General features: G+C 39.2%; 1 protein-coding gene across 2 annotated transcripts; it reads right to left on the reverse strand.

The window, feature by feature from the left end:
* Positions 1-264: 264 nt before the first annotated feature.
* Positions 265-22,695, reverse strand: TMEM207 (transmembrane protein 207). 2 transcript variants are annotated; one of them, XM_026496510.3, is made up of 5 exons: positions 22,592-22,695; positions 20,660-20,697; positions 14,574-14,618; positions 13,634-13,776; positions 265-4,243 (listed from the first exon to the last, which is right to left on the reverse strand). In XM_026496510.3, the coding sequence occupies exons 1-5, from the start codon at positions 22,664-22,666 to the stop codon at positions 4,107-4,109; spliced, it is 438 nt and encodes a 145-aa protein (XP_026352295.1). In that variant the 5' UTR covers positions 22,667-22,695; the 3' UTR covers positions 265-4,106. The 2 variants fall into 2 exon arrangements, 1 of the variants encoding a protein (XP_026352295.1); XR_008957297.1 differs by lacking the exons at positions 265-4,243; positions 20,660-20,697 and having other exon boundaries at positions 13,641-13,776.
* Between the last annotated feature and the right edge of the window lie 1,155 nt (positions 22,696-23,850).

Below are 23,850 nucleotides of genomic sequence, written 5' to 3' on the forward strand. Positions count from 1 at the left end.
GTTTGGTGGAGAAATACATACAGAATCTTACACAAAAATGAGCATATAATGATCATTTAGTGCATATTTTTTAGAATTAAATGAAAATGTAATCTGGGATATCTGATTAAGACATCCTTGTCGAAAAAGTTTTTATGGAAACAAACTTTTTCTACCAGCCCTACTTACCTGCCAACACCCCCACACTTCCTCTCCCACTCCCCAAAACCAACCAACCAAGCAACCAACCATATGCCAAGCATGCGATTTGGTTGGGCATGTCCTGACACATAAGTTCAAGTCACAAAAACAAATTCCGATCACTTCAACCGTGTTTTCACTAATGTCTTTGGGAAACTCCAGCTGCTAAATCATTAGCCTTGTTTCTGGATGAGCTTGTACTTTTCTAGGTGTTGATTGTATCCACTGCCTGTTCTGTAATTGGAATGAATTTTAACACACATAGCTCATAGGATACGAACAAAAACCCCTTAACATTACTTACTTGAGGTACACTTAATTATAACCCACATTCTTAGATGTTTGTAGCCACTTTTTAAAAAAGATTATTTTAGAGAGAGAAAGAGGGAGCACGCATGCATGCATGCACACATGTTGGGGGCGGGAGCAGAGGGAGAGGAAGAGAATCTCAAGCAGACTCCCTGCTGAGCACAGAGCAAGACTAGGGGCTCCATCTCCTGACCTGGAGATCATGACCTGAGCCAAAATCAAGAGTCCACCACTCAACCAACTGAGCCACCCAGGTGCCCCTTGTAACCTCTTTTGATGTTAGATGATCATTGTGGGAAAATATCTGGAATAGGAATTGAAAGATCAAACTGCCTAGTCTCTAGTTTTGTCTCTCATGCTAATTAGCTATGCATGTTGGGCAAGTCAGTTACCCTTCCAGAACCCAAATTTTCTAATCTGTTAAATGAAGGCAGTGATAGATAGATAGATAGATAGATAGATAGATAGATAGATAGATAGATAGAGGATAGATTTAGAAAGAGAGATTGAGGGAGAATTAAAGTAACACATGTATTTAGTTTTAAAAAGTCAAATAGTACCGTAGGCTCATGATAAAAGCTAGCATATCTCGGCTCTACCCACCGCCCACAGCATTATCTCCAAGTTTATTTCTTGAGGCAATAATTTTCAACTGTTTTAGTGTTTTGCTTCAGATACTAAAGACCTAATTTCCAAATGATATACTTAACCATTTTTAAAATTTTTTCTTTTAATTTTAGATATTATTCATTGGCTTCCCACAATCTGATTAGGATTTAGTTTTCTTATTAAATCCTGCCACCTTTCCTTAAATGTACTTCTCCCTCTGCCTAGCTTGTCGATATGACTAATGCCCAGTGTAAAACTCAATACGTATTACTTATATTATTCATAGCTTAACCATTTCAGGGGTGGGGGTTAATCCAACTTCTGTTTTTCTAAATTTGTAATTGCCTTGTCTTTTCAGTTCCTTCACTTTCCATTTACTGATCGTTAATTTATCACCACATTTTTATTACGCATTTTTTCTTAATATCCCTCTTATATCCTACAGCTATTTGTTGTCATGTTCTGACTGGAACTGGCTCTTTGATGGGTTGCTTAATACTGTCTTCCTTTAGATTGCGTTCATCATCCTTTCCAGAGTTCTCTTCACCTCTCCTACCTCTAAATCTTGGGGAATTTCTGCATTGCTACTGCATGAATTTGCTTGATTATTCTCAGTGTTGTCGCTGAAGACACTTAGCCAAGTGGAGAAACTTGAAACCCCAGTGAATTATGATTTATCCATCTGCGTCCATCTCAGATATCTCTGTGTACTAAAATCTTGCTGTTAATTTTCTTTGTCATCTTCTTGCCACTCTCTTTGTTCTTGCGAATTGAAAACATTTTTCCTCTTTTACTGTAATCTTTTCCTCTTTTACCTCAGAAGGGAGGAGATATGTTCAATCTACCATGTATAACTTGAACTTAAGAATAGCTAGGTCACAAAATTATCATGAGAATTAAATCTGAAAGCAGTTTGTATACCCTAAATCCTGCTTACCTACCCGGGATTATTAGAGTATATTAACCCAAGTTTCTCTGGGCTTCTTTCATCAGTGGATACTAATGAGATTATTTTAGCAGCACTAAGCCATCTGTTCCTGGCTCTTACCCACACTCACTGTCATAAAGACTTACCCCATCAAATCTCATCCATTTATCTTTGGGACTTTCCAGAACTACATAACATGGCTTACACAATTTGTTTGAATAAGTACCAGACTCCTTTAGACCCTTGGATATAAATTAGTGAATGACACAAAGATCTGTCCTCTCATGGATTTACATTCTAGCAAGGAAAGGTGAACAGATTATAAACAGAATTTAACTATGTAGGAGAGTAGGTGATAAGTGCTATGGAAAAAACGTATCTAAGATAAAGAGGTGGAAGTGCCAGGGTGGGGACAGGTTGCAATCTAAAGTAGAGTAATTAGGGTGGGTCTCATGAAGAAGGTGACATTGGGACAAAGAATTAAAGGAAGTAAAAGGGTGAAACAATGTTGATATTTGGGGAAGAGTGTTGTGGGCAAAAGAAACAGCAAGTACTAGGGCCCTAAGGGACAGATGCAGGAAGGTTAACACCTAATTGGTCTGATAACTGTTCCTGGGACAAGTAAGTAAGGGCAAGAGTCATAGGAAAGGACACCTGGGCAGGGTATTGACCCTACAGGGGCCCAGGGCAAGGACTTTAGTATTTCTTCTGAGTGATGTAGAGTGTCATTGGAGTTTAGTTCAGGGACATGATCCTCTTCGTGTTTTGGAAACATTACTCTAGCTACTGTGTTGGAAATAGAATATATAGAAAGGCAAAGTTGGGAGCAAAAGGACCACTTGAGATGCTATTACCGTCATCCAGGCAAGAACTAGTCCTGAGTGGCTCACACCAGAAATGTAATAAGAACTGTTTAGAATCTAGGCTTACTTTGAAGTTAAGAGCTGAGCCAAGCCATTTTCTGACAACATGGGTATAGGAAGTGACACAAAGCAAGGACTCAAGAATGACTCCAAGTTGTTTGGTCTAAGCAACTGGAAAGTTGCTGTTACCATTAACTGAGATGAGGAAAGTTGGGATAAACAAGTTTGGGAAAAGAGTAGGAGATAAATTTGGTCAAGTTCAACTTAAGAGGTATTTTAAATAAACAAGTGGAGATATCAATTGTTTTGTTCAACAAATTTGTCAGCTGAAGACCACTGGGTGTCTAGCATGGATTTCTTCTTCTGCCCCCCCCATGGTCACTGCAAAAATGATGAAAATGTCCCATTGCTACTTCTCTAGTCAGAGTTCTCAATAAGAACATTGATATCTATGCCAAAGGTTATTGTCATGGTTCTCCAAGAAATGCCAAGTCTCCAGGTACCAGAGAAAGGCTGTGGGCTCTTGAGTCCACATCTACCCATACAAAATAGAAGCCTCATCCTTCTCCACACTGTGCCATTACACACGCCCCATAACTTTGGGGTCTCCTTCAGCTTCTATCTACACTTTCTCTCTCCTCAGGCTGAGACAGGCAACTTTTTGAACTAGGACTTTTAATCCTCTTCATTCATCCTTCACCCTTTACCTCTGAGTGCGCCTTGTTCCTACTCTTGCCTTTTACCCTAATTCAAATATTCTCTTTCTGGTTTGGGTCTGGACACATCTGAATCTCCTCTTGGGCCATTGTTAAGTTATGATAATTCTTATTAACTCCATACTAGGAGAAAGGCCGGTGAAAACAGAGCTAATAAGGCAGAGAAAGCTGTGATGCGTACTTGGAGTGGAATCCCAAACTTAATGGAGACCACTTTATGCATTAATTACTGTCCATTTGAGTATTGATGGAGAAACATTCACTTGGTTGGGTAGCACAAAATATAACACAGCAATGATACACTATAGGTTCAGTAATTTACTACTGAAACATCTCCCTGACCAAAATTCTTTCTCTACATTCATTCTTTTGTCTATTTGTCCTTTTTCAGACTATATTAATTGATTTCTGGAAGTTCACACTAAATAAAACAATTGTTCCTACATTTGGTGATTTAGAATTTAAAAAATATTTCTAATGTTTCCAGTTGATGATCCAGAGCTAAAATCTGCTTGATTTCAGAATTTCTTCATATGGAGGTGGTGGGCCTAAAGTGCCAAAACATGGAGCAGGATACAGTTCAGGGTTTTGAGTTTGAAGGTGAATTCCAACACTTGGATTCACAACCACTTCTGCCCCTGGAAAGAGAAAAACGGGGACTTGTAATCTTTCTAGTCAGCATAAAACAGAGGTACATGAACTGCCTAATAAAATCTGGCATTTCTTGGATCACTGGAGCAACAGAAAATTATTTGTACCCTTGAGAAAAAATTTACAACCATCCTGCTCGCTCCGCAATGATAGCTTAGTATAGCAAGAAAATTTGCTCTCATGAACAGATTATATCATCACTGACTAACCCATCAAGAAGCATTTACAATTTAGCTGCTTAAAGTAGGAGGAATGCCCTTTTCGGTAGGTTGGAAGACAAGATTCCTGTAAATGCTCATGGTATTTTAGCTAATGTTTCCATCATGAGAAATGCAAATTTCAATAGAAATATTTAAATAAAATGTTTGAACTTCATTACTTTATATTTATGCTCTGCAAACTACAACTAATGTAATTAATTAAACTTTTCTCTATGATAAATAGTAAAAATGTTAACTTGTGAAAAGTTTGCATCTAAAGTACACACACACAATAAAGGAAAAGCCTGATCAAATTTTAAAAAATCCTTCGAAATCAAAATTTTGACTTTCAGATTATGCACACCATAAGGCACTAAATATCAAAAACAAGCATTTTTTTCCTCAAACTGATCACTTTGAGAAACTATGTATTTATTCCCATAGCTCTTTTGGAAATCTCCTATTAGTATTTCCTTGAAAGACTGTTACTGTTTTTGAGTTACAACAGGAACCAACAGTAATGTTTCATAGCCACAGTCCTCTCACTCAAAAAAAAATATGTGTATATATATATATATATAAACACACAAATAAAAAAATATATACATATATAAAAAATATATATATATATATATATATATTTTTTTTTTTTTTCCTACCTTGGTCTTTGGCTGTCTGGGAAATGGTTTGATTGTTTCTTTTCAAAACAATAACAACTATAAATTCTATTAATAACTCTAAATTTACCTTTAAAGAGGAATGCTTGGTTGCTCACTGGGTTAAGCCTCTGACTCTTGGTTTCAGCTCAGGTCAAGATCTCAGGGTCCTAGAATGGAGCCCCTCTAGGGGGTCCCGCACTCAGTGGGGAGTCTACCTGAGATTCTTTCCTCTCCTTCTGCTCCTCCCCCTGCTCACATGTTCTCTCTCTGTCTCTCTCTCAAATAAATAAATAAATAAATCTTTAAAAAAATAGAAATAAATACACCTTTAAAGAAAAATAGGCCCTTGAACTAAATCTAGCTCTGTGACTGTTTTTGTATATTAAATTTAACTGGAACACAGCCATATCATTCATTTACATGTTATCACTTTTGTAAAAAAATTTATTTATTTATTTGACAGAGAGAGAGAGAGACAGCCAGCGAGAGAGGGAACACAAGCAGGGGGAGTGGGAGAGGAAGAAGCAGGCTCCCAGCAGAGCAGGGAGCCTGATGCGGGGCTCAACATGGGGCTCGATGCGGGGCTTGATCCCAGGACCCCGTGATCATGACCTGAGCTGAAGGCAGATGCTTAACGACTGAGCCACCCAGGCACCCCATACATATTGTCACTTTTTGCACTACAGTGGCAGAGAGGAGTAGCCCCCACAGGGACCAATGGCCTCCAAAACCAAACATATTTCCTATCTGGCCCTTAATAGAAAAAGTTTGCTGACTTCTTCTTGAAGGATTAAGACTGGATACACCAAGGAGATCCCAAAGAAAATAGCACAATTATTAAAACAATTTAAGGAACAGTAAGATGTAAGGCAGTTGCTGCGTCCCTGGAATCCATATGTAGGTTACTCAGAATCGTTATCTTGGAATGGACGATGTTTATTTAGAATCATGAATGTTCATATATTTGTATTTGTATTCACTAGCTGGAAGACCTAAGTATAAAAAACCAAATATTAATATGATCTGTTAAGGGGAGAGAATTTTGAATAGAAGTTTGGTTCAGCATTTTTTTAAGAATTATTTATTTAATTGAATAATCTATTCCTAGGCTATTACATAACATTTCATACGCCAATTTTCTCCTATGCAATAAAAGGATAATGATATTATCTATGTCTGTAAAAACACAGCTAAAGGAATGTAGCTTAAAACAAAACATGGTACAGAGTAATTACTCTTTAATAGCTAATTATTATTATTATTGTAGTAGTAGTAATGGAACTATATTTCAAGAACTCTACTGTATGCTAGGAATATGCATACATTGTCTTTTATTTACAATATTATTTTCTAATTTATCCTATTTTAATGGCTACATAATTATTTGATCATCATTATTAACATCACAACAGAGATTATTAAACAAAATAATTTGTGGAGTTAGAGCCTTTTGCAGTTCGGAAGTTTAGGATGACATGAATTAAGTCTGAGGCACTTGATAAAACAATTAATATGGGCAAAGAGTACTCACCCCAGCCTTTCCCTTCATTGTGGATAGTGGTACTGGGCATTGTCCCTTTCCTAGGTGGACTGCTCCTGGTATATCCAGTACAAAGACAATGGTAATTTAGCTATCACTCTGCCTGGAGCGGTTGATCAGATTGACTTGACACAATTACGAGCTGGAATTTATTTCTACTGCTGCCAGTATCAATATTGTGCTCCTGGCAAGAGGATATTAACAACTGCTCTCCGCCGTAGGAAAGTTTCATGTTACCATCTCACTACAAATTTGGCCATTGCCTTAAGCCTATTATGAAAACCACAGAGCACTTATTTGGTAAACATAACTAAGCCAATGTGTTCAGAAAGTTTTCGTGAAATCAAACATCTATCAGTTCTCAATTTGTTTCAAAGCAGATTTACATGCAATACGAGTATCCCCCACTTTCGGTAAGTTCACATCACTCCACTTCGTTTTCATGAAAGACCTGCATTAGCACCTGTTTTTGCTAACCGAAAGACAATCGAAGAGGATTTTGCTTTTACAAAATCAGATGAAAAGCGTCCGGCGTTCCCTATCTGTGTTGCGGTGAGCCATTACAGAGGCAGCGTGCACCTGAGCGCGAGAGCGGCCCCGCCCAGCTCCTTCCCGGAGCTAAGGTGGGCATCTGGGCATCAAGCCTCCGTGGCTTTGCAGGGCGTCTGCGAGCATCTATCTGTGCTTTACCGCGACTTACTTTGTCCTCCAACAGCAAGATGTGTGATAAGGAATCCGAAAAGCCCTAGAGAGGTTATTTTTGAGGCCTGGGACCAGTCAAAAATTTTTCTGTATAAATTAATGGTAATTGGTTCTCCACTTTCTGCCATTGCAGCTGATGAGAGGCTTGCTTTCAGATAGCGGGGAAGCCTGTATCCTAGGACTGGCGTGGGGGAGGTGAGAAGACGTTATTTTTATCTTTTGACAAATTAACAACCTGGAAGAACTCAGTTCAAATGCCTGCAAAAATTCTGTAGTTTTGACGGAACTGTTGGCAAAGGGATGAGTTTGTTATTTAATTTTGTAAAACTAATATACTCACTGCTGAGTTTTTAGAGCCAGAGTTCAGATTTCCCACATCATTAAGATCAGTCCAATAGACCTGCCTATTTGAACAGGCCCCTTTCACCTCTTTCTTTTCTTTTTGTTTCTTTATCTCATTCCTTCCTCTTCTATGGGAGTGGTTAACAGAGCCTGAATAGAAGTCGCAGTTCTACCATGCGTTAACTTTAATTTCTAAGTGCCTGGTTTCCCTCATCTTTGGCCAAATTTGTAGTGAGGTGGTAACATGAAATTTTCCTACCGCAGAGAGCAGTTTTAATATCCTCTTGCCAGGAGCACAAATGAACCCCTCATAGCATTGTAGGGAAGAAAAAATGAGACTAGAGATGTCAGGGGTTAGCAACACAGCATGGCACATGGGAAGTGCTCAATGAATGTGACCTGTTATTACTATCATGGCCTGGAGGGGAAATATGCAAATGAAATTCTCCCTCTTTCCTTACCTGAAACGAGTCCCAGAACTTTACCTAAAGAACATAAAGTATGGAGAAGTAACACTCAGAAACGATCCTAAAATAAGATAGGATCCGGGAGAGGGGTGGGAGAAAGGAGCTGGCATGCGAAGCCTGCTATTGCTCTGTCCCTGTTCACCCCTCCTTCCCTGCCCGATTCAGAGCCCTCACATTTCATCATTGGTGAAAGATTAGTATTTCTATTTACCCTGAAGTAAGAAAAAGGGAAGATTATCTCTGAAATTGCAGAAGAAATGGGGCCAGGAAGATTGGATCTCTAAAAGGCAGCATTATCAGGGAGATCAGCCCCCAAGATGAGTGGTCCCAGGAGGGGTCTCTCCGTGGGCACTCACCTCGCTGGCTTCTTAGGAATGGCATGGGACCTGTTGCTGCCCTGCTGGGGCTAACAGGACCCAGCTCTGATCTTCCTAGGATGGAAAAGGAGTCAATGTAGATTTTACGGTAATTTATTATTTTTAGTAAGGAATATGGACAGATAACGGTGGGGCTCTCTCCTCTATTTTTCTCAAATTCTCTCTTTTCTAATCAACATTAGATTGTTTTTTCTGTCTCAAGCCTTTTGTCCTCACCTACCAGACCTTCTGTCCCAGACCTTTTGTCTCACCTACCAGACCCCAAACTTTTTTTCTTTTCGTTATCCTTAAATGTCTTTTCTCATAAATAAGAGTTTTATTCAGCTTCACAACCTTATTTTCAATGAAAGCTTATTTTCAGCAAATCAACAAAATGTTTTTTATTTATAGCTAACTTTGCAACTCCTTTGCCATTACTTATTTTTTTTCAAATAGATTTAACATATAAACAAAACCATTAAACTAACAAACTCAAAACTTCTTCAAGTCACTTGTATTTTCTACTTATTCATGCTGTCTCCCAGTCCTGGATTTTACAAAGTGAGGGCATTGATTCTGATTTGGGGTACAGATGGGTATGGAGAATTTTGATGCTGTTCTTTTCCCGCCTTTACTAAAAATTTGCATACAGTCCTTTAAAAAGTCACTTTCTTTGGCCCAGTGTGTTGTCTCCATTTATATGTTTGAGGAGGGGGAAATACCCCGCAAATTTCCTGTTTTCTGTGGACTTCTCAGATAAAACGGATCCCAAAAGCATAGGTAAGGTAAGGTAGGCCCATAAAAACATTGAAACAAGAAATGTTTGCCCCTAACACAGGTGCTGAGTTATTCTAGAACTGTTAGAGTCTGATGGCTGGGAGAAGGGGCCAGAGGTCTCAGAGACCACTTCACAGGCAACCCCTTCAGGAAGAAGGAGGGCACTGAACAGGTCCTTTCTGGGGTACTGCAGGGATGCTAAGGGAAAACTGGATACAGGAGATGAGGTAGAGGTGGGGAGGGGCAGAGTGGTAAAGGAAGAAGGGACTATCTAGGAGGCCCCCAGGGCTGGATTCAGGAAGAGGAGGTGGGACTGAGGCAGAAAAAAGTAACATTACTTTAGGATTTGTATAAAATAAATAGTTATTCATTTCATTCCTCATAATACCTCCAATCTCCAACTGTAGATTCCTTCTCCTCTTGCTCTTCATCCTTCCCCTTTCCCTCCACCTTCCTGACTTCTTTCTGGTCTCCCTCCTTTCCTCTTCTCTAGCAGTAACCCCTCTTCCTCCTTACCCTCCATGGGGGTATTGGAGGGATTCTTTTTCCCTTTTTGGTGTATGAAGAGCTTCATTGTGACATGTTATGGACATGGAAACATAGATCCCATGAGAGGGGAAGGAAGACTGAGAAATCTGAGCACTGGATCAGCAGAGACTGCGAAAAGGAATGACTACTGGCCCATGAGATGCAACTGGGGCCTGGGTGTTTGTGTAAGATTCCCAAGGACCTTTCCCAGACAGAAATCTCATCATGCGTTGGATGTGTTGGGCTGGCAAGGCCTTTCTTACACACCATTGGTGAGGATCCCAAACCAATTGTTCACTTTTCTCTCTTGAATATTTCTAATCAAGATAATTGACAACCTGAGCCATAATAATATTGCCTGGTATTGCTAGTGGGAGCTATTTCCTATTTTATGTATTTTAACAGCAGTAAAATTCAGTCCATCCCAGTTTCCCATATTCCAACAAAATTGTCCTCTTGGCTCATCACGTGAGGGCAACTTCCATGGGATCCTGAGAGTCAATCCTTGGACCCACAGGTCAGAAAAGCAGAGCTATTTCAAATAATAGATTCAGCAAATAGTGGCAATAGCATAAAATAATTTTTGAAGAAATAAAATAAAGGTCTAGGAAGAACCCCAAGGTTAATAAAGCATATCTGGTCTCTCCATTAAAATGCTTTAAATGACCCATTCTACATTCTGTGTTCAGGAGAGAATGTCCTATTTTCCCCTTTGTGCCCAAAGGATGGCAGGGAGTCCAGAAACCTTATTTCATATTCTTTTTTTTTTTTTTTAAGATTTTATTTATTTAGTTGACAGAGGGAGAGGCAGTGAGAGAGGGAACACAAGCAGGGGGAATGGGAGAGAGAGAAGCAGGCTCCCTGCTGAGCAGGGAGCCAGATGCAGGGCTGGATCCCAGAATGCTGAGATCATGACCTGAGCCAAAGGCAGAGCCACCCAGGTGCCCCCTTATTTCATATTCTAATGTCACCAGTGTCTTTCAAATGAGTTCTCATTGTCTTCTCCCCTCTGAACTGTGACCATGCGGAAGACCCTGAGGTACAACCCCACAACCTGCAGGGTGGGTGGGTGTGAATCTGGCAGTGACTGGACTCAACTTGAAGCTATGAGCACATATTTTTGAGGTGCTGTGGAGAGTTTGGCTCTTACCGCCCCTGTGGCCATAAAAAGATCCTGTCATGGTTTCCTCACTTCCCTTTTGGAGAAAAGCTCCTTTTACAGAAATATTAGACAGGAAGAATCATTTGTCAGGAGAAATTAAAGTATAATGGGGATCCAGTGGGGAAAAGAAATCCAGTCTCGGTCCGGCTTTCAGACTGCCTTAAAATATGGACTCCCTGGAATTTACTTCCAGAAATTGCTAGTCAGGAAGATATCACTAAAGATCACAGAGAATACCATTCCTCAATTACTCTGTTGTATTTTGTCTGGAAGGGGAAAAAAAACCCAGGAATGCCAGGAAGCACAACTCTGGGAGACACATCCACATCAAAGACCATGTAATGGCTGTTCTCGGTCTGTACCGCTCTTCTGAGCCTCCCTGAGAAAGGGTAGGAGATGCGTCATGGGTGGAATAACCTGACACCCAACGAGGCAAGGGGAAAAAAACAAAACAAAACAAATAGGAATGGGCAACTGAGCCTCTGGTCCTAAGATGGAAAGCAAGAAAAAAGTTTTGTAATATAACTTAAGCTGGTGGAGAGCTTCGATGTTTCTTGAGCAAAACAAGATTCAGAGCGATGCCAGTGGAATTAGGAAGGAACCTATAGTATGAGAAAGGGCATGGGGATTCTGGAGAGCAATCCTTACCTTTGAGGAATCACCCAGTGGAAATGCCAGGAGGTTTGAGATACAAGGCTGCACTTAGAGTAAGGGGTGAAGAGACTAAACCATGAGTGCCCTGCCCAAATTGTCACTGGCTCCCTACCCTCAATATGGACAATTTGAAGTCTATTAGTTGACTCGCAGCAAAGATCTATGTGGTATATCCAGCATATGTGGTATATGCAGCATAGGGAGAAAAGTAGATAGCATCCTCTGACAGGAATAATAGCCACTTTTCCAGGTTGGTATTTAACAATTAGAAATAATATCTGAGAAGCCCCTAATCTCGTGCCTAACACTTGGTAGATGTGAAATAAATTGTGACTATATTTTTTAAAATAATTTCCAAGTATATTCTTTTCCTGTCCACAATGACTTCCGGGTAATATAGAGAATGTGATTCTAATGCCCTGCCTTTGGTATGATTACACGCGGATTATTGCAGTCATCTATCAGGCTTGACACCTTCTCTCCCAGTCATACCTGTTCAGGCAAGTTCAGGCAAATTCAAAAGCATATGTATAAATCACCATGCAGGAAATATAAAAACTTCAGATAAATGGGGATATAACTGTGCCACATACACTGCCTTAAAAACAGTAACAGTATAACTGGATAGCTTACTTACAATTAAGAAGTTTTTAAAAATTCAAGATAATCTAGTTAAAGAGTCTTCTTCAGAGTAAGTAAAGGGCTAAGAAGACCAGAGTAGATTTTCCTCCTTAGAAACTCAAGTAAAGTTGGAGGAATCATAATTACATTTATTTGTTAAATACCTCAAGTTAAATAAATAAAAATAGACCAATGTGACCATGTTGATTCCTTTGGCTAATACAATTTATTAGAATGTCAGTGACCCTATTTTCCCCTATGCTCAATAGAAAGTGTTCGATTTTAGGAGAAAGATTATTTTTTCATTGGAGACTTTAATTATCCTTCCACAAGTAACCATTCCTCAAATTGACATGTGTTTCTTCTGTTAAATAATGACTTTTTAAAAAGCCAATAGTAAATATAATCACTAAATCTTAGAGTACCAAGTTTTGATATTTACACATTTAAGCTTATTTTTACCCCACTTTTTATTTAGCTGTTAGTTTTCCCAGGGCATGCCCTACTCCATCTATTGAAAATCTTCTGTTGGCCCAAGTTCCTGAAGGGCAGCTGTTAATCTCTACCAAGCCCTCTTGAGGCCACTACGTATGGTGTGCAAGACAGTACCTTAGAGGGAAAGTTTCGGAACAGATGGTCTGGTTGAGAACAATGCTTAACACAAAGAAATAATCTATGATCTGTGATCTGGAAATCAGGAAGTGATAATTTTGTTACTTACAGCTAAGGTTGGAAGTTACAAATAACTCTAAAACCTGGCTTTCCTCCATTGCTTATTCTTTAATGTAGACTAGAAAATAACAGGATGGGCGTGGTTTTGGGGGTGGGGGTTAGAAGCAGGCGGGATCCGGGTGCTGCCTGTGTGTCTGGGGAGAAGTGACATGAATATCGACATCCACCTGCCCAAGTCAAAGTATCTCAGGCTGTGAATTGGTAGCAGACAATCTGGAAAGCATCGTTCAATGTTACTGCAGGTGAGTGAGGCATGGAGATCTTGGACTATGAACACTGGGTCGGATAGTCTGATATCAAAGGCTCAGAGAGGTTCTTATGTACCTTATGCCCTACCACTCACTTGGTGACCAGCCCTGTATATCTCTTCTCTTTTACATGTTGACTGAACAAAATGTTGGGGTTCGATCCGCATACTCAGCTATGGGTCATTTCCCTAAGACACATGTTTTTCTTTTGAGGTCTCCTTTCTTCTGAAGTTTTCTGACCTAGACTCTCCCCATGGCATGCCTTTGGGTCTCCAATAAACTATGTCTTGTTCTCAGTTCACAAATCTGCTTTCCAGAGGTTAGTTTTTCAATTCACCACAAACCATTAGGTTTCAAACAGGAAGTCTAGAAGTGTGCAGACAGCTCACCATAAATGGTATCCAAGTCTCCAACAGCAAAAACAGCCATAGTGCGTCTTGAGGAACCAATTCGGCGTCTCCTCAGCCAGCACTGGAGGCAGAAGAACACGACTCCACAGAGAAAAGCCACCAGGAAAATCAGCAGCAAGAACCTGATGCCAGAAGAAGAGTGAGGTGGAGCGTGCAAGGAGGTTAAGAACTCCTGCTACTTTCTGGAAAGTAGGTAAGAGCTCCATGAGACAGGATGCAAGAAATCTGTGAGGCCAAACTCCTTAAGCAATCCCCCACCACCACTCATACATTCTCACGAAACCTGGAATGTTTGCTGCGCTAAGAGTGGGTCGATCTTGCCAGGTGCTGATGATCATTTCCTCTGGAAATTGGAGAGTTGTTCCAAGGAGCAGTTCCTTTGTCTCTTCATTCATTCATCCATTAGTCCTACCTTTCAGCCAGCCACCCATGTATTCAAGTAGTATTTAAGCAACTGAACAGATTTTAGATGTTGGGTGGGGTTGGAGATTTAAGGGTAGATGAGATAGAAGCTAACCACCTAATTGAGAGAACTAATAACGTTTAGTTTAAAAAATACAGAAGTCACGCTATAGGGGGTGTCTAATGACTGTCTTATAATTTCTGAAAGACTAGCTTGTAAAAGGCAGCAGTCTTATTTGGAAGGCTTCTAAGACTTTTGAAATCATTCAGGGAGATTTCAAAAGAAAGAACAACTATTTTACTGTTAAATTTCTTTAATTTGGGAATAAACTATTATTCCTAAAAACAGTTAAGTTCCCTGTCACGGGAAGTACATGAGTAAACACTAGCCAATAATCAGAAAGTGATGTTTCCACATACATTACATGACCCCTGAAATTTCCTTGACTGTATGATTTTATGTGCCATTTCAATTATTTGGGAAATGGGTTTTATAACAAACTGAGGATGTTCTTACCAGATAAACCAGCCGTTTGTGTATTGATCTTTGTAGTTTATACACCTGGTGGTAAAAGAAGAAGAGTTAATACTGGACCTCTAGATGGCCAAAGCCTATTCTCTTGGACTCTAATATTTGCTCTGACCATACCTATTTCCCCAGAACGATCATGTACTCACTGCACACCACCCTCCTGCACAAAGAAGCAAATGTTTATAGTATGCCCCCGTCATCCGGGACACTGAGGATACAGGCAAATGTGCAACTGTCCCATGTAGATATTTGCACTGTCATAGGTTTGATTTTAGAGCTACAAAGACAGCTCTGTATTGAGAAGGTGGTGACTAACTTCTCAGGGCTAACATGTCACAGATATTAGGTATGAGGGTTCTTTAGAATGCAGATTCACCAGGGAAGGTTTATAATCTCCGTTAACCTTTAATATCTTCGTAGAGAGTAGCAAGGCTGCAGACCTGGTTAGAGGAAGAAGTTGGGGAAAGGGGAAATGAATGAAAGTGGCCACACGTGCCATTGACCAAGGAGTGAGAAGTTGATTTCTTCATTTGGGACCGTCAAACCATTGGTGTGTCCAGGCATAACGCAATCATTTCTGGGATAAGTTTTAAAAAGTTTCCTCACACGAAAACAAAATTCACAGTGTGATTTTCAGGAGGTTTAGCTCCCTAGGTGTAGACACTTCCGGGCTGTTCCTTGCGAAGGTCGTCACTATGCCACACCCAGGGCACGTAGGTTTGCTGATGGACTTTTTTCATACTTGGGCACAGGAGCCATTGTTGAAGTATTCTGGACACCTGTTCATCATAGCCCGATAAGCTTGTGCGTTGGAGCTGTACTTAATCATGGCGACTTCAGCCTTGGTTAAAATAACACTCTGTACTTTTCAGCTTGAGAACACTCATAACTGTCAGCTAATTTATTGCTCCCAGCATCTCCAAGGAGGCAGTGTGTCATGTTTATCATTATCCTAGTAAAAAGTGACTTTTTAACATATGTGAAGTGTCAACGTAAACATTTTACCCCAAACATTTAAGAGGAAAGTTAATCACCCAGCGAACAAGTTTTTCGTTTTTTGTGTTGTAGGCTTTGTGTGTGAGTGTGTGTGTGTGTGTGTGTGTGTGTGTGTATTCACCTAAAGACACAGGTACAAATGGCTGGGGGAAAAATGGCAGTCGAAGTATAACTTTAAAAACATCCTAAGACAAGAAATCACCGATGAAGAGTTTTAAAAATAATGACACACCCTTATAAAGGAATGTTATCCAGTCATCAAAAAGAATGTTGATTCATATTTATCATCAAAAGCCATGTGAAGTAAATAATGAAGAGGGCTCAGTTCTACTTTGTATATTCTTTTACATAAATACAATGTTTTCACTAAATAGGTATTTTACAGTAGTATACTCATATACACCGAGGTACTAACAATGGTTACTGCCCTTACAGTTGGTATCATGAGGCTCTTTATCTTCTCCACACTTCCGTATTGTTTGAATATATAATACGTCACTTTCATGGTCATAAAAATTTTAAACATTATATTAAAAAATATAAATTGGTGATGGGTAGTAAGGAGGGCACATATTGCATGGTGCACTGGGTGTTATACGCAACTAATGAATCATCGAGCTTTACATTGGAAACCAGGGATGTACTGTATGGTGACTAACATAATATAATAAAAAAACATTAAAATAAAAAAATATATATATATAAATCTTAAACATATAGTATCCCACCTTAGACACAGAGAAATGTCCTTGGTGCCCTAGCCCAATAAAAAAGCAGACGTTTCCTATTTGGGATCTTGGAATGTAAGGGCATGATGCGGATTGCTTCAGCTCCCTCCATTACAAATCTCTGCCTACCCTCTCTACATTTAAAAATAGGCCATATCCGTATCAAAATGTCGATTTTAAAGATTTAAAGATTTGTTTCTCAGTTCTTTAATTTTTAAGACACTCAGTATTTTTTTTTTGCCAGTGATAACAATTATCCAAATTGACTTATTTCACTTTCTCTTTCCGATCCTGTGCACTCCCTGGTGGAGTTTCTCATATGCAATAACTACAATTGTCAAGAAGGAGTTAGCTGGACAAATGCAAAGTGATCATGTAATTTCCAAATTGCAGGCACCTTTGGGATCATTTAATTCACTCAGGAATGGAAACACTCTACAGCTGAAACCTAGAGTAGCAAAGTTGGTGGGGCGATCGCTAGCTGGCCAAAGAATTTAAACGAGATGACAAGTCGTCGTCTTCTTCTTCTTCTTCTTGTTCTTCTTCTTCTTCTTCTTCTTCTTCTTTTTTTTTTTTAAGATTTTATTTCTTTATTTGACAGAGAGAGACAATGAGTGAGAAAGGGAACACAAGCAGGGGGAGTGGGAGAGGAAGAAGCAGGCTCCTAGCAGAGAAGCCTGATGTGGGCTTGATCCCGGGACCCTGGGATCACGCCCTGAGCTGAAGGCAGATGCTTAACGACTGCACCACCCAGGCCCCCCAGATGACAAGTCTTCTGACTCAGTGTGCTTGCCTCACTCCCCACCATTATTTCCATGTCTTTCACAAGGTCAATTTTTAACGATTTTTTAAAATTCTTTTTTCTTTTCTTTTAAGTAGGACTCCACGCCCAACGTGGGGCTTGAACTCACAACCCTGAGGTCAGGAGTCACATGCTCTACTGACTGAGCCAGCCAGGTGCTCCTTAAACAGATCTTTATAAAAATCTTAAAAAAGCAGTATCTGAACAATAGCAATATTCTAATTGCTCGAATTTCAGATGCAAAATGTTCAGTGTAGGAAAAGTTACATTTTTTTAAAATGAAGTTATTCCTCAAAGATTTATATATGATTGGTCAAATGGGGATGATGACAAAAATGAAAACCTTTCAGGAGAAATGAGAACCATGATGCTTAAGGAAGACATTCCCGACCATCAGAATTCTCTGGAAATGGTCGCTGAAGGACTTTCTCTGACTCCACTGGAAGACTACTGCCCTCCTTACTTGGATACTGTGGAAATGATTCTTCCTCTACAGGGATGATTAGCCTAGTTGACCTTTATTTTTCTTCTCAGTGCTGAGATCCTGTGGACCTAAGGCTAACTACAAATTCCATAATTTGATAAATTCAAGAAGAAAACTGCAGAATTGTGCCAGTGGTTCCTTTGCTAGGATCACCCAGAACTCCTGTGCCAGGCATTCTTCTAAACCAGTTATGTAACTTCAAGGGGAATTCAGATTCACAATGCTATGAGGTAAGATCACAATATTATAATCCTCATTGCACAATTGGGAAAATTCAGGCATGAAGTAGCTTGGATAACAAAGCTGCAAGTGGTCGAGTCGGGCTTCACACCCAAATGGTCTGGCTGTGGAGTCTGTGTCTTTTACCACCATGCAGCCCCACCGCTGGGAACTGTAAAAGCCAGCTCTGGCCTCCCATTACTGTAGGGAGTACTGCCTGAATGCATTCACTGTCCTGTGTTCCAAAATGCTTTAAAAAATATTAGAAATACAAAAAGTAATAGAAATGAGAGCATGGAGGGTATCACACCAAGAGAATAAGCCAAGAGTGAGATCAGTTTTTAAACTGAATATAGTAAACCCCATATGTAGAATTTAACCCAACTCGAGATCTGGCTTAAGCTTTCTAGTAGTTAATAGGAGGAGAGAGAGATTTGGTTATATAGTATCCTCTAAAATTAACAAAATCATGTAGCATTACTCACCAGATGCACAACTATTTCTGGAGTAGACACCAGAGAAGAATTCAAACTATGGGGCTTTACGAAGAGGATACTGTTGGCAATGGGGACACTGTTTTTCATATGCTCTTAGAATAAATCCAATAACAAATTTCATGGATTTTTTTTTAAATCATTCCTTAACGTAGGCTAAAGGGCAATTTATCTATAATAGTCTGGGAGAGAGATGGGTGTTATAGCATATCACCCGGGGACTGGTGGCTTGACCTAATTAACCCGGGGTCAGTTGTATAGTACCTAGAAGAATAGATGAACCAGGCATTTCACCCAGTGTATACTTTCATTTGCTACTGGACATGCAATATGGCTTGATAGTACAAAATTGTAATACCTAATAGTTGGACAGCAGCACGAATAGCATACATGTATGCGTGGTACACATGCGTACTTTGTAGTATAAAATTCTGATTCACAGGTCAGTCCTGGGTCCAAATCCACGCTCTGCTTTTTACTTGCTTACTCTTGAACAAAATGCTTAACTTCCTCAAGCCAGGTAAGAAAGTGACATATTCAGAATCTATTAATGCAATTAATTCACAGAATCCTGTGTGTGTATGATCATATTTATGGTTTGTATGTTACCCTACTTAGGCACATACATGCACACCAGTGTACTTGCTTATTTGGGGAGGGAGAAGGATTAGGGATGTAATGGGGAGGCTCTATCTTGTTTTTTTCATATACTTAATTACGTAAAGTATTTAAATTTCATACAAAGACAGCCTAGCCATGCATTGTTCATACTAATGAAATGTTGTCATAAAAATAAACTGAATAGTTTAGATCAGACAAAATAGTTTGGGTTTGAAAACAATTATAAATAGAACTAATCATCTCTTGAATACCTTGTAGTGGCATAAGATTTGGGATAGCATCTATCTTCAGTACAAATACTTACCTCATACCACCTCTCTGCAATACCAGCTACTCTCTTGCCTTCTGTTTTTATTTTCTGCTAGTTGGCATTTTATTTGAGGTGGTCTCTTCCTTTCATTCAAAAACAATGGTATTAATGACAAACACAACAGACACTTACATGCAAAGTGAGGTAGCTAAAAAAAGAAGTGTCCTTAAGTATAGTTGAAGCCCTACATTAATTTGCTGCTGTCTTTCTTTGAGTCTCAATTTCTTTACCTGAAAAGGAGACTAGTAGCCTCAGTGACTGGGAAGCCAGCTTATCAAGGTCCTCAATAGCATATTTTCCTGTCCTATTGATCAAAGAATTAGATTCAATATTTATGGTCATATTGATTGAAGAATTAGATTCAACATTTATGATCCTTTCCAATTATGAATTTCTGTATTCTGTTATTCTGGATCAAAGAAAGAAGATGATTGGGCAGGATGAGGCAGCCAAGAGGTCCAGAGTTAGGTAAATACATCGGTCATCAAAAACTGCATCATGTCACAAACACCAGAAGACAGAAAACGGACTCCAAAATCAATGCAAAGAGAGCAATGGAAAACCATGCAAAAGCTGGAAAAACAGCACAGACTCAACGAACGGGTGATCAATAATGAGGTGACCCACCAAAGCAGGTGAATAGTTCAGGGCCAACGAAGCCATCCCACATAGTATGGCCCCTTCATCTGGAGGCAGTGCCCAGGCCATGAGACCCTGGCCTTGAGGGTAACAGATAATAATAATTGAAAACAGTCAGCTAGCCGTCAGGGCCGCACCCAGGAGAAGACCGTGTTTGGCACACATGTTTTCTGACACTTGCACTAAAGTCACAGTGCATTACAGCTCTCATCAGTCATCAGCAGCATTATTAAAGACACCTTCTCCCCATCTCCGAATAGAATTCTGGGAACCATTACGTCTACGGCCCCAAAAGTGAGAAAATTGAGTCAATTATTCACGTAACTTATATCAAACGCACTTTGAAACGTACTCATAATACCGGTGAGAATCTTTGTCAGTTTGCTTATATTTGAAACTGAATAGCCAGAAAATGGCGGCCCACCTTCCCTGCGACTTACGAGTGGGGGTGCAGCCGGAGAGGACATCCTGATGCTTTCATGAACCTGAAGAACCCTTGACAGCACAATGGTGGAGAATGCAGTAAGCAAAAATACCTAGAAATCAATGAGGCCCCTTATATTTACCAAAGCTAATTATAATGGAAGTGCATCTTTTTCCTGCTTTTAGAAAAATTGAGCCATTTGCGTTTAAAAACAATTTGCTGTTACTTTTCTTGCATGATTGTAATCATCATTCGAGACTCATTTGGGGCTTCTCAAATGAATTGAGCCTTTTTTTATTCTTCGAATGTTGAAAATGCTAAATAAAAACATGGAGCCTCTTGCTATTTACTTACATTTCATTTTCTTCACATGGTGGGTCCGAGAGCACCAACTGAAACACATGTTTAGAACAATAAAATCCAAACATCTCATCAGTCTAATCCTTTAATACAAACAGCGCTTAGAGACAATGTGGGTTTATATCATTTCGTTTGTTTTTTTAATTAAAAGCTCCGTTGCAGAGTCTATTATCGGTGCACAGAATTTTAATTGAAAAAAAAAAAAAAAATCCCCTGGTAGATTCTCTAGCTCGGCCGTGACAGGAGACATACATTGTGAGCCGGATTCTTATCCGACACACCCATGGAGATGGATGTGAAATGCCTTTTGTTCTTTCTATAGTCAGATTTTGCTTGCTCTAAAGACCTTTCTTGCGCCTTGCATTTTTTCTTTGTTTTCACATTTTAGCCAGAGGAAGAAAGTTCATTATTTGTGGAGTATTACTTTCACACAAAGAAATCAAGTTCCCCACATGAAAACAGAAGTCCATCCCATTAGCATTAATGGGTGTTAAATATATGCATGAAGGAGTGACTTTAACTAGCTCTAAGGGGAAGGTCGATTTAAAATTACATGACATTCCTGTTGAGATTTACATTTCTCTCTTTATCAAAGAAGAGAGAAAAAGTAATAACCTTGATTGCTTTGTTTTAAAAGACCCAAACCGTCAGCATTTCAATATAATTATCCTAGTTCTCTGTGTTGAGCCTTACAGATTATAATAACACATCACAGAGGAAAGAAAATACTCTGTTCTGGAGGTTTTGTTTGTAAGTTTGTTTTTCCCTTGAACTGAGACTCTTTCCATGCCCAATGAAAATATCTTTACATGTCATTTATATGTAGTCCTTAAGCTTGGGTTAATGAGATCAGTGAAGTATTTATTTTTCTGGAGTATATCATGCAAATAGGAATACAAGTAAGAAGTTACAAAATTTAAAATGATAAGCTTGGGGATTTTTGGGAGATACGTCTTTTTTTCCCCTTTAATCCCGAATGCATCCTTTTAAGCACCTTATATTTACTCCACCAAGTTTATCTGGGCAAAGAGATTTGTGGAGCTGCAGATGGAGCCATGAATTGGCCATCAGAGAGCATGGTAATGAACAATTTATAAGCACAGAAAATGAGTTGCGCTCTCTTTTGCGAGAAGGCTGCAAATAGATTTGCATACTAACTGAGAGGAAAATGAACATTCAGATTTTGTCCATAAAGAAAGTTTATTTATGAATAGATGAAATCATTTGGGATCCAGCTTAACAGATAAACAAATAAAGTCTGCATTTCACTTTCAAGTCACTCCCTAATCTTCTTGTGTGCTGCACCCTACCTAGCAAGGAGTCCACGGTCTCCCCTTATTCCCACCTCACTGCCGATGTATCAGCTGATGGACTTCAGGGTTATCATGAAATGACGCACAAGACTGAAATCGTTCAGATACGTTGCATTCAAGTAACACAGATACAGATACAGAGATGCAGGCTTTAGTCCGGATGAGAGGCTAAAGCAGAGGAACCAAAATAAACTCTAAGATGGTTCTGTCTACATTGTTCTGCATTGAAAAACGGGCAAGCCTCAAGTACAGTTACAGGCAACAGTAAACGTGTCTTAAATTAATCCTGCCACAGCATTTTGATATATCAGTAGCATTTTTTATTTAAAAAAAAAAATGTACAGCCAACCAAAGCTAAGCAAAGATTACATTGTGTCGTGTTATTTCAATAGCAATAGAACTAATAAAGAAGAAAGAAGACTAATGACATGGACCATTTCGTCTTCTGTATTTCTGACCAATAAATATAAGAAGTCATAAGATGCTGGTAACACTTTCTTAAAGGAAATCTTTTAAATGTGAGAATAGTTAAGTTACCGAAAGAACAAATCGAGAACAAATCAGGTTCTTAGAGTACCTCTGAAAATCTTTTCCGAGAAACAGAAACAGTTACCTGGAATAGTGGAAAACACGAGATTCCTGCTTTTGAGATCACTGAGGTAAAACTAAAAGGTCTGGATCTCAACATACTTAAGGAACAAGCTGCTTGAAGCTAGTGGTTGGCCTTCCGTGTTGATCTCCCTCTTTCCCTAGAACCTACCAGCCTCTAAGTTATGCTTCCCCCCAGAGTGCTCATTAATGATGTTCCTTGTGACTGGTAATGTACATGCTGGGGGGCAGGCTTGTTGGGTGCGTGCTCGCAGGTACTCAGAGTTCAAGGAATTTCAGAGTAAGGTCAGAACCCTGGTACTGTTTGTCAAGCCCTTAGAAACAAGGGTTATACATGCTGACCTGCAGAGCTAGCTGGCTGCTTAAATAACTCTGGACATTCAAGAGCATGTTTTATTCCTGGACGTTTCTGGGATTTATACAGAATCTGGTACTTAGAACATTTAATTTTCTTCCCTTTGTGGTCCTTTTAGCTCTTCTTTTCCTACACATCATTTTCAGTCCCAGGTCTAACTCAACCTTGGGCAGAAAGCTTTCCTTGTCTCGTAATGATCACGCCATACTTTTAAACAGTGCATATTTCAATGTTTGTTGAAACAACTCCAACACGACTGCCAAATAAATAAATAAATAAATAAAAGCTTGCAAAAATATCTAGGGACGTTCTGAAAAAGAAAAATAAAGAGGCATGAAGTTACTTTATATTAAGACTTATTAGAAAAGTATAGAAGTTTACAAAAATTAGTATGGATGCACGTAAACAATAAGATAAATATAACAGAAGAGAATTCAGAAACAGATTAAAGTAAACAAAGATTTCAGCTGTCATTTCAAGCCAGTGAGGAATAGATGTTATTCGGGGAATGGTGAAGAACTGAGTGGTTAGGTGGGAAGAATGGAGCAAATGGTTTGTAAGGTGCTTAACCACATTCATAATCAGATAAATATTGCTTGCAGTTATCATCAGAATGGCAAGTTAAAAAAATTGATAATAAAAAGAGATAGTTATGGGAAGATAAGTCTTCTCTTACATGGTTGGGAAAACTGTACAGCCTCTTTCAAGACAATTAGGCAATACCAATTAACCTAAGAACTGAATATATCTGTTGGTCAGGAATTCTCCTTTCAGGAATAAATCCTACAGATACTACTACACATAGCACAAATAATTACATGCAATGATGTTCACCAAAGCATTGCTGGTAATAAAATATTAGAAACAACATATGTCAAGATGGGGCTGTTTATTTAAATGCAAAAGGA

The sequence above is a fragment of the Ursus arctos genome, unplaced genomic scaffold (genome assembly GCF_023065955.2).
Source record: "Ursus arctos isolate Adak ecotype North America unplaced genomic scaffold, UrsArc2.0 scaffold_4, whole genome shotgun sequence".
NCBI classification, from domain to species: Eukaryota; Metazoa; Chordata; class Mammalia; order Carnivora; family Ursidae; genus Ursus; species Ursus arctos.

Coding starts and splice junctions, on each gene's coding strand:
- TMEM207 (XM_026496510.3), bottom strand. CDS start 22,666: ATGTTGAGATCCAGACCTTTTAGTTTTACCTCAGTGATCTCAAAAGCA. Junction 13,777..14,573: donor ACAAACGGCTGGTTTATCTG/GTAAGAACATCC, acceptor TTCTGGCATCAG/GTTCTTGCTGCTGATTTTCC. Junction 4,244..13,633: donor AGACTTGGATACCATTTATG/GTGAGCTGTCTG, acceptor TTCTCTTTCCAG/GGGCAGAAGTGGTTGTGAAT.